General features: G+C 29.4%; 1 protein-coding gene across 3 annotated transcripts; it reads right to left on the bottom strand.

Annotated features, from left to right (window-relative positions):
- Nucleotides 1-7368: 7368 nt before the first annotated feature.
- Nucleotides 7369-11269, bottom strand: LOC114398471 (protein root UVB sensitive 2, chloroplastic-like). Of its 3 annotated transcripts, none has more exons than XM_028360670.1 (10): nucleotides 11167-11269; nucleotides 10986-11078; nucleotides 10531-10619; nucleotides 10343-10427; nucleotides 10069-10128; nucleotides 9874-9976; nucleotides 9680-9777; nucleotides 9292-9471; nucleotides 8082-8204; nucleotides 7369-8007 (listed from the first exon to the last, which is right to left on the bottom strand). In XM_028360670.1, exons 1-10 carry the CDS (start codon nucleotides 11173-11175, stop codon nucleotides 7579-7581), a joined length of 1269 nt encoding a protein of 422 aa, XP_028216471.1. In that variant the 5' UTR covers nucleotides 11176-11269; the 3' UTR covers nucleotides 7369-7578. The 3 variants fall into 3 exon arrangements, with proteins under 3 accessions (XP_028216471.1, XP_028216474.1, XP_028216472.1); XM_028360671.1 differs by having other exon boundaries at nucleotides 7579-8007; nucleotides 9883-9976; XM_028360673.1 differs by lacking the exon at nucleotides 11167-11269 and having other exon boundaries at nucleotides 10531-10615.
- Nucleotides 11270-11565: the final 296 nt, after the last annotated feature.

The following is an 11565-nucleotide window of genomic DNA, read 5'->3' as shown; positions in this document are numbered from 1 at the left end:
TTTTACCTTTTAGAATAAAGTACATTTTGCTTTTTTTTTATAAATAAATTTTTTATTAATGACCAACTAAGGTGTGCTGAAATTGGTGGAATTCAAACCTCCTGATACAAAAAAATGGGGCCCTGCCTGCAAATCAAAAAAATTAACAAAGAAAGTGAAGCATTATGGAACCAAATCCACCTAAATCACCTGCAGCAAAAACATGTTAGTACATCCTACAATATCCTTTCTACTAAAGTTCATTATTATGCTAGTGTAATAAGCACACATGAAAGTCATTATATATTAGAACTCAGATTTGGATAGGGAATTAGAATTAATGTCTGTTCCCATATATGTGTGTAAAAGCCAAAAATACCTATCTCCCGAACTTATCCACACCAATTACTTGAATGTTCATTATCCTCTACGTGAAAATATCTAAGTATCTATATTTGGACTCACTACTTACACTATATTGTTAATGATGAATATGTTAGGCGACTAATTATTAATTAATGATGCCTTTAATATGATTAGGAAAATTCAAGAACGATCTTGCAATGATACTGTGACACAGTTATGAAAATGAAGATGTTAGACGATAATTGTAAAGAATTAGGGTTTTCAATTTTAACATCAGAAGAAAAATAAGTGGTTAAAATAAAATTTTTAAATTTTGTTGAGTGTGTTTTTTTAAACTTAAAAAATTAATTTCAAAAATAGTTTTTATAAAAAGTAATTTTTTATTTGTTTAAACTTATTTATTAAAATAAACGTTTATCTTAATAAAAAAATTAGTAGATTTGTTTAAATTATTTCAGTTTTATGCTTATTTAAGAAACAGATTCTATCTAGTTATTATTTAAAAAAAACACTTATTTTAAAAAAATTCAAATTAAAAAAAAAACTAACCGAAAATTTACTTTTAAAAAAAGACAGAAAATTATTTATTTTAAATAAAAATAATTTAAAAAAACATATGTGAAAATATATTAAAAATGCATGACAATTGTGTGGATCTCATGTCATATGTATGTAATGCTTTTTTTTGTCTTAATTTTATAATTTTTAATAAATATTAACCAATTAAATTAGAAAAAATATGTTTAAAGAGTGTATTAGAAAGTATTATATAAACTTCTTATCAATTCTTAATAAAACATTCATGTCTATATTCATTTATGTACACATTTAAAACATAAAACTTATGCATGTTATTAAATGATTTTCTTTATTACATAAATGCATGTTGTAAAAGGAGAGCACTTGGTAGAAGTGTTTGTGGGACTAGTTTATCATTTGCTTTCATCTTATTCCAAATTTTAATAATGTCATATTTGACACGATTAAAGATGATAATACATGAAACATTTTTTTTTTGGTATATTTTATGTATGAAAACATTTAAAAATGACTTTTTTTTTCTTGCCTCCTCCCACCGAATTTGTCACCGCCCTCCATGCCTTAACATACTAAGTACTCATTTTGAAACTGGAGAAAAAATTAGTTTATTAATTTTTTTAACAAATTTTACATTACTAACATGTTGATCTTTAGCAATATTTTTATATTTTCATGAAATTTTATCAAATATTTTTTATCAAATATTTTGTATAGATGTTAAAAGTTTTAGTAACAAGAGTTATATATAACATATATTTGATAAAATGTAACAAAAATATTAGTAATATTTATTTATATTTAATGATATTTTTTAAATGTTTTTAACAAAAATGTTAGTAAGTGTTAAAAAAATTTGTTAAAGTGATATATATATATATATACATATATATATATTAGTGGTGGAAGGAAAAAATAGACTTGCATTGGGTTGACCAAGATCTTGGCCAATGATGACAAGGGTCATAGTGAATAGTGTTCAGAAAGAAACTCGATCTACAGGCACGTGTGCAGTGTGAAACTATATGTTGTCGGCAACTGCATATTCTTTTTTTCTATGCTTGCATATATGGTTGCCGGGGAAATGTTTCGTCTTAACCTCGCCATAATTGAAAACCACGAGTTCAAAAAAGAGCCACGAGACAAGACAAAGAGTTCAACTGTTGACATATATATATAGTTCAGTTGACAAATGAAAATCATAATCGTATTCATCCAAGATATACATACAAGTCACCTTCATATCATATACATATTGCAGTTTGCATCCAAACGCGTGAGTACTTCTGACCTATTTAGCTTCTTGAAGAGACGTGGACAATACTAAGTTCATTGTTTGGGCCGCCAGAAACCTTTTTTTTTTTTTACTTAAGAAATAACTATTTATTTTTTTGAAAACTTATGAAATAAAATATAATTATTTTTTTATATAAAAAGGTAGTTAAACACGAATTAATTAAGAATATATGATCCAAAGTTTATATCATTTAGGATTAATTACTAGATCTCGACGTGCTCCCAATTTGCCAATCAACTATATGGTTTAAGGTCAAGGCCCAACGTAACCAACCTTGATTCAGTTACCAGCTGTAAAACCAAAGTTAGAAGCTATTTGTTCCATCCTTTAACCTAACCGGATCACCAGGCATAACAATTAATAGAGCTATGGGAAATAAGCAAGGATGGATCACTAACTATATTGTTTAACAATTCTAATTAAAACTTAATATTTTCTGGTTTTGAATTACTAATTAAAACTACCAATTTTTCTGTTGGTAAGTGTCATTATTTTTAAGCAAAGAGCATAAGAACTGAACTGTCCATTATGCATTTTTGCCTTTTTTTATTTCAATCCTAACTTTTCGCATCTTAATTTTTACACTCACCTTATATTTGTCTCTATTTTTTCTTTCCTTTTATATTTACTCGTTATATTTATTATTTTTTCTACTTACTTTTCTTTTCCTTTAAATTAAGCCTGTTTTTTTATCATCTTCGCTCCTCTATCCCACAGGGTGATGACAGGGATCTATGATCAAGTACTTTGTAAAATAAAGAAAATAACAATTTAAAATAAATTAAATTTATTTCATAAATTAAAATTAGTTTAAATATAAAAAAATTATATAAATTTTATCTTTTAGTTTCTCTAAATTTTTGTTTTATTTTATGCATAAAGTAATTTTAATTTATAAGAAAAGCTTAAATATCCTTTTTATCTTCTTATTTTTTTCTCTTATAATTATATTCTTAGAATACATAAACATGATAAAATGGACTAGATTCAGTAACAAGCCTGGCTTTTAATGAATAAAAAAGAGAGAGAAATGAATAAAAAAAAAAAAACACAAGCCTGGCTTTTAGAGATTCAAAAATAAAGCTACCACCAAACCACGAAGCATGTGACGTGAGATTGTTTTAATTTAACAAATTTTTATGATTCAAATATTAAATATGTAATCATGTTAAATATTTTTAAAAAATTATCACCTATACTTATCCTATCCTACTAAAAAAAAATCAAGAAATAAAGCTAAATGGAGATTAAGAGCACAGGAGGCAAATCCTAACATTTTCTCTTTCCACTTCATTTGATGATAGTCTGGCGTATTATGATTTAGTACTTTTCAAACGAAAAGCTGCACAAGCACTTGACCATTTGTTTGAAAATTAGGGTCAGCGTTGTAGTGCGTTTTGCTTTGATAAGGTAGATGATTATTAGTCTTTGTTGTAGATTTTGAAAAACCTCTCTCTGTACAAATGTGAAAAAAAAGAAAGAAAAAAAGAAGCTTAAGCAGCTCCTCATTTTATCATAATGAATCGGATTAAGACTTTCCTCAGCCAACTATACCTAAACATACAGCTTACTTATCACGCCGCGTTTAGTATAGCAATATAGCATCATGGCTAATTGATACATTTCGACAATTATATATGTTTCTTGATAATTAGGGACATTTTTGTTGGGACTTAGGATATATCTAAGATTAAAAAAATTGCGACGGCAGTCATTGATTGGAAGATCAGATTATGAAGTTGTTAAACTTTTCTATTTTGAAATTTTTCTAACATAGAGTAAATATATATTACTGTTGGAAGTAGAAGACAAATTACTCAAGCGGGGTATGCTAGTGGGTTATCAGACGGAGTAAAAAGGAGTCAAAAAAAGAGGCTTGTGCTAGCTAGCTACTTGTGTCAATCAAATCGGTAACCCAATTATTTCTTTAAAATGAATGAATGAATGAGTGAAGTAGGAGAAACTGGTCAAAACTAATAGACTTTGGGCAACCAAATTAAGTAGACAAACCTTTCAATTTGGAACCTACAGTTTTATCCAATTCCGCAATTCTCTTTCGCCTTGAAGTTTGAACTCAATCTTCTCAATTTCCGACCACACAAAATTTATAATAATAACCTTAAATATTATGTTCATAATATTTTTTAATTAATTGATAATGCCAAATTTTTAACACTAATAATAAATAAAAATTAAGATTTAAGTAGAAAATCAGAAGTACTAGTAATAGGAATAAAAATAGGTCATATTAGGTTAACCTTGTTAGACCTAGAGTTGACCTTAATTAAAAGTATATGATGAGTATAATCTATTTACTTATTAAAAGTTTTTTTAAAAAATTTGTTACGACAGTAAATGAAAATTTGGTTTGATTTACAAATATGTTTAAAAACTTACTTTATGATAATTTAATATTAAAATATAGGTCAAAATATGTATTTTAGGTTTTACTAAAGTTAAATATAACTTGTTTATACCATATAAATATATTTTTAAGGTCTAATATAACATTGACCATAACTTATTTAAAAATATATTTTTGTAATAAGACTCTTAAATGAAACATAAATCTATCTTTCAATAAATTGACTTTTATGTAAATCATTTCAAAAGAAAAAATAAATGTAAGATTTAATAATAATAATAATAATAATAATAATAATAATAATAATAATAGTTTCTTTAAATAGGTTGAGCTATTAGGCCTGAAAGGTTTTTTAAGTGACTTAGGGTCTAACATTTTTAATTAAATAAAAGTTCTAGCTTCATTTATTTTCTAAAAAAAAGTCTAGTTTGATTCTAATGTAAAATAAATTAGACGTTTATTGATTGACCTATTTCTATCCCCCTACTAATAATGATGGACTAAGGTTTCTTAGCAACAAAGCCAAGGATTCAAATCCTCACTCTTGTGTCGAAAGAAAACCTAATTGAGAGGAGACAATCTACATTTGAGTATCTTCAAATCTTCCAAAGGATATTAGTTGAATGAACAAAAATACTCCTTGCAATCCAAGACATCACGGTTATATAACACATGACATGAGAAACATGACCTCGAACACCTTGTTTTGCAAGCTTCTCCCACACTTTGATTAGCCTCATGAAAGACGTTTATTTTTTTAATCAGCCAAACAAACAACTTTTATTGAAAACATAAGGTACCAGGAGTACCGAAAATATCAAAAGCAACTATTGAGTAAGTCGTAAAATATATTTCGACCACAAAAAATCCAAGTGAGCCACCATATATATAGTTTTCACGTAGCTCTGCTGGTATACGTTTTATTTTGCAACTCAATAGTATGACCGCATCACCTACTGCATAATATCTAGCCGTACCAGTTGAAAGGAATTTTAGTTCCTTTAATTTTCTTTCCAAATGTAAGTGTTCATAAAAAGGAGATTTGGTGGTAAAAAAAAAAGAAACTTTTTCTTTGTCTTTTCAATTATGGTCTAAAAAAGAAAACTGAAAAATTTAACCTTTAAGTTTTTAATTAACACCATCACTGGTTTATATATATATATATATATATATATATATATATATATATATATATATTGATTTTTACCACTATTTTTTCAATTTTCCTTTCCATATATAGAACCAAATTTAAAATTGTATGCATGTCATACATGATGTCACCCATCAATTAGGTGAAAAATGGCACAACACTTTGAACATAATAATTGACCCTGATTTCGTGATCTCCATGAATAGTATGATCCAATGGTTTCAATATGCATAACAAGTCGAACCCCACTACCTTAACATTCGACAAGTAAAATAAACATGTATACCTAATTACTCTACGAGGGGGAGGAAAAAACTGTCACGGACAAATTTTTTTTGAACCTGACTTTTGACTGTTTTGATTAAGTGAGCTTTTAACTTGACTTCTAAGCCAAGTACGAATTTTGATATTTCTAATTTTCTTCAACTAACAATCATGCTATATATGATGTTTGAAAAACCTTTTTCCTAGCTAGTTAAATGTGCATAGACCAAATTTCGATTCAGTAAAACCCCACATGCCTCATATATTTTATACAAAAGCTCCAAAAAAGTGGATTGAATGTCTTTAAAGTTTAAATTAGCAAAATTTAATATAGATTTAACACATAAAGCTGTAATTATTTAATGCAGCAAAATTTAGACCACTAGGCAGTTGGCACCTTAAGAAGAAACTTGTAATAAGTTAAATTAAAAAAAAAAAAAGTGAATAATATTAGGTAAACGATCGATCTTACTTTTGTGCATTATCTCAATGATCATTTGTTGTCTCCATTCTTTAGGTCCCGGTGCTTAATGTAGAGTTTGAATGTCAGCAAAATCTTAACTACTCTACAAACTTTTTGGGCATGGTCCATCTTTTTAGTTCTTTTTTATATCTAGCGTTACTTACATTGACTATCACGTGAATTTGATTTCTCACGTGTCACTACTTCTTAGTTTGACCCCAAAGTGAGCATCTCCTATCCTTAATTATGCTAAGTTTATACTATAGGGGCCTGATTAAGCCTAATTAACATTTGAGAATATATTAGTCGGTGCAAGCTAGAGAACAACAAGCAAGGGATATGTCAATAACAAATGTTTAGATGTGTCAAATATTTTGAAATGTCAAGCTGGCAGAGACGGTGGGGAATTGAGGATCTCCGATCGATTAGTGAACACATAAGTTATAAATGAACCGAAATGACTTTCTCAAAGGCCATAGATGTGGTTGGTAAAAGTAAAATTAGCATATAAATGACTTTCTCAAAGGCCATAGATGTGGTTGGTAAAAGTAATTATTTAGTCATAAGTTAAAATTTAGTAAATATATATTAACAAATAATTATCACTTTTATATTAAATTTATTTTAAAAAACTATCTTAAAAATTAGGACAATATTTTTTTTAATCTTATTTTCATTTACAAGTATGTCTATTAAACGAAATGAGATAATATAGATGAAACTGTTAAGAGTTTTTATGGTTTTATATTATAACAAAGTGATTTTTGACAAAAGTGTCAAAGTGTTAAGAGTTTTAAATATAAGATAGAAGAATTCTAATTAGATAGTTAGATAAAAAACGAAAAAAGAAAAAAAAAAAAAAGCATGCTTTTAATCTTTATGCTTTCAGTGAGACATAGTCAAAGTTTATATTTTTTCATATCCATGAATTTAATCATCAAACTTTTAAAAAAGAAATTGAATTTAGTTCATTCACTACAAGAATTCATCGTGTTTTTGGAAGGTATGTCTACCATTAGTTTTTGAAAAATAATAGGTAAAATACACAATTAAGAACAGGTAATGTGAACCATTGGATTTACTCCACCCATAGCTCATAAAAAATTCTCAGAGAATGGATAAAACCTATTTAAAGCAACATTAAATTTATACAAGCACTAGAATGAAAAACGGCTCCCAGTTCCATCCAAAAACCGATCAGTGTGCCACCCTTTGTTCTGTAATTCCCTTAAGAATACAGGAAAGACACCATTCATTTTCTCATAAGCCTCATGCAGGACACTAGTAGCACTGAGCTCATGAGAGGAACTCTCAGTTCGTGCAGCATATGCAGCAACTAGCCACCCTCTCAGTGCATCTTCACCACTAGCATCTTGTTCCAATACCATGTCAATGCATTTATTCCCTAAATTTAAGAGAAATTTCTCCTCGGGGAACACTTGTTTTAATTCAAGAAGCCTGGAAGGCTTAATGACCTTGTGCACATTCTTCCCCACTCTTACGTTTCCAGTGTCTTCTTTGACTTGCACATTGAACAGCAGATTTTCTCGATATCTCAAATCAGCAGGGCTTGATACAATTCCTGCCTGCATTGGAATTCAACAGTCAGACAGAATTTCATTTTTTATTTTTTCAAATAATGAACGGAATCAAACCAGACCTTGAGAAAATCAGCCACAACCATTGCAGTTCTTCGTGGATTCAACGTATTGATAGGAGTTGCTCTCATTTCTTCAGACACACTGTATAAATGTATAATTGAAAGGAGAGGACCCGCAACCAACTGACCAAAAATGTTTCATAATCCATCAGTTGGAATCATCAATACAAATATATTTATCATTAAGATATGCAACATGATCAATTATATCAATAAGGTAAACAACGTAAAAAAAAATACTTGCTTCCTAGTTCCTTTCACATTATGAGTACATCTAAACAATATATATATACAACCAATGATTGAAAGGAGAGAGAACCCACAACCAACTGACCAAAAAAGTTTCATAATCATCTGTTGGGAATAATCAATAAAATGGATACTTATCTCCAGAAAGTGCTTCCTTTCATATTTTCTGTAATTTTTCTGATTGCAAACAAAGAACACATTCGACCTATAATGATTACATCAAAATTTGATTTATATTCTTGCAAATCCACCATTTTTGGTTTAAGTTGCGAGTGTTAAATTTTCAGTTAACAAAACTTTAACAACAGTTACTACTATTTATTCTACATATTACCCAAAGCAATTTAACAATATTCAATCTACTCCCTTAAAGTTACTGTTTATTTTACACATTATCCCTCAGGAAAAAGAAAAACTTTTGAGCTAACATAAGTTAAACAAAGTCGAAAGTGATTTAATGATAAACAAAATTGTTGACGAGAGTTATTTGAAAAAAGTTAAGCTACAAGGGTTAAAGCATAATTTATCCTAATAATTACAGAGCCCAAGAATTAAATCAATTAATAAACTGAGTTCTACAAACTTGTTTTGTTAAGATTACAGTAAGACTTAGCCTCAAGCTGAAAATATAATCATGAAGCACAGATTGAGATCTTTTGAAAGGTCATCAACAGTCCAATCATGGAAGATCTCTCCTAAAAGTGCATTTTCTCCCCTGTTCTTACCCATTATACTGAATAAACATACTTTCTTTTCTGGGGGAAGTGAAATGGCATGTAACATGGAAACCAACTTCAAAAGTTTTCACATAATGTAAATTCTTTCAAATCTCAAGCATTTCAGTAACAACCACATCCAAGAGCATTACATATATTGTTAGCACAAACTAATTGTATGAGTCAGAACCTGAAAATTTCATTGAACACTAAAGCCCAGGAACAAACAAATAAAACCTCTATACCTTTCCCTGTATTGATGCACAAATGGTAGATGCTAATTGAATTCCTACTCCAATTCCAACAACATTAAAGAGAGTTGAAAAAGCCTCTCCTTTAGCAAATAGGTCGCTGAGATTTCCTTCTTTAGCAAATGAAGAATATATAGGCAACCTTGTTGCTCTTGCTGCAACAACAGCCATCCCCTGTTAACCCAAAATAACAGAAAGAGAAGTTATTAGTCTAAAATAAATTATAGTTTTACTGGAAATCTAGTATAGGATGCTAAGGAGTAAAGACACCAAACATGACAAACATAGGGTTGAATGAACTATAAGAACTGAATCAACTTTATATTGCACACATATACCAAAATGTGAAATTATTTTTAAAAAAATCAATAAAAATATAAACCTTTGCAAAATTTCCTAAGCCTGCCATTTCAAGAAAAAGATGCGGGCATAATGGAGAAAGCACTTCCAAGCCAATGCCAATATCATAGAGCACATCAGCTGCAACAAATGTAAAGCTATGTGCAGTCAGGCAACTTGAGAACTTAGCAGAAAAGAGCTAATATAACAAGAAGAGAAGGCGGTGAAGAAAAGCACCAGCCCAACCTAGTAGTCTCCAACGTTTAGGTTCAGAATCCATTCTAGCACCCCAATTGCTACATATTAGCTTCCCTACATGTTGCATTCCATCCTTTAAAATCTGGATGTAAGCAGGACAAACAAGTTATACATTAAACAGATGTCACAATTACTGGTTTGAGAAATTGTCATTCGAAATTTGTTTGAAATTACCCAACTAACAGCAGTTGCTTGCGCAGGAGTGGGCCGCAACCCTGCAGCGAATAGCAAGGACTGCAGAAGAATAAGCATAGAGACCAAGGACACCCACTTAATTATTTCATAAAAAAGATTACATAATTGCAATTAACAAAATATAATCAAGTATGAATAAAGAGTATTTTATATCTCAGTTGTCAAGAAAGCGAGTTTAATTTTCCAATGTCAAAGACAATAATTTTTTCTGGTTACATCCTTTACTGAGTTTTTCATGTTACCAGAAGAAGACCTGAGTTGATAGCACCGATAGTGCTGCACTGGTAACATGTTGCAAAGCTCGAAACTGCGTGTATCTAAGATAGCCTTCATTCACACTGAAAGAAAAACATGGAAAATGTAAGTCAATGAACAAGCTTCTCTAGTTTCTACACCAATACACCATAAACTATAACATATTTTCAGGAAGAAAAAAAAAACCTGTACGGATATCCTGAGGGGAAAAATTTATTCATGAAAGATCCAGCCATCCTTTGGTATAGGGGCCTGGAATCATCAACAATCACTACCTACAGAGAAACCAAAAACACTTATTCGGGTAAAAAAAAAAAAAAAAAAAGGCAAACAAACACTTTGAATGAAAACACAATCTATTTCAGAACATTACACAAAAGTTGCTTCATTATAAAAACATAAGATACCACAAATTTGAGTTTTAAGAGCTGAAGAGCTGACACAATAGGAAGAAATCAACAGCATTTGCACTTGTGTTAACATCAAATTATAAACTTTAACATCTGAAGTGAATTGAGGTTGAACAAATTCCAAATGCACAAGTTCAGCTAATCAATGACACAGTTATGAGGGTTTAGGCCACAACATGTTTGTTACATACGGAGAGTAAAAAAAAAAAAAGACATTTTTGAGTGACATACGGAGAGTCGACCATCGGGTTCAAACTGGTGTTGGCAACAGACAGAGTCAGAGGTTTCGAACCACAACACGGGGGCTTCACCTTCTTTCTTCCCCTGTGCTTATCAAAAATCAAATCCAAGGCACATTAATAAACCAAAAAGGAAAAAGAAAAAGAGAGATGATGGGTACAGAACAGAGCACCATATCCATGGAGAATTAAGGAATCCACTGTGTCTCGCCGGCTACCCCAAAAGCCTCCCAAACCTGCTGTTACAGCGCTTAAAATTGTATTGCCTTTTTTTATTGTTTCTACTCTCAATTAGTTAATGGTGAATAAATAGATAATAATAATAATAATTTTCATAGAATACCGATTATAGTTCTTGATTGGTGAATAGTAGTATAATATTATTTTTTTCACTGATATAATGATATTATTACATGGATTAAATTCAATTATTAATTTTTCCTTTCACTTTCATTATTAACTAGAATTTTTATTTTTGCAAAATGAAAATTATTAGTAAAAAATATTTTTGAATATATACAATTTATAATATACAAATATTTTTAAAAATAATTGTATTTTAATTTTATAAT

Source organism: Glycine soja, chromosome 19 (assembly GCF_004193775.1).
Source record: "Glycine soja cultivar W05 chromosome 19, ASM419377v2, whole genome shotgun sequence".
NCBI lineage: Eukaryota > Viridiplantae > Streptophyta > Magnoliopsida > Fabales > Fabaceae > Glycine > Glycine soja.
This window is presented reverse-complemented; position numbering and strand designations above follow the sequence as displayed.

Coding starts and splice junctions, on each gene's coding strand:
- LOC114398471 (XM_028360670.1), bottom strand. Junction 10,620..10,985: donor AACCCGATGGTCGACTCTCC/GTATGTCACTCA, acceptor GTTTCTCTGTAG/GTAGTGATTGTTGATGATTC. Junction 10,428..10,530: donor CCCTCAGGATATCCGTACAG/GTTTTTTTTTTC, acceptor TTTTTCTTTCAG/TGTGAATGAAGGCTATCTTA.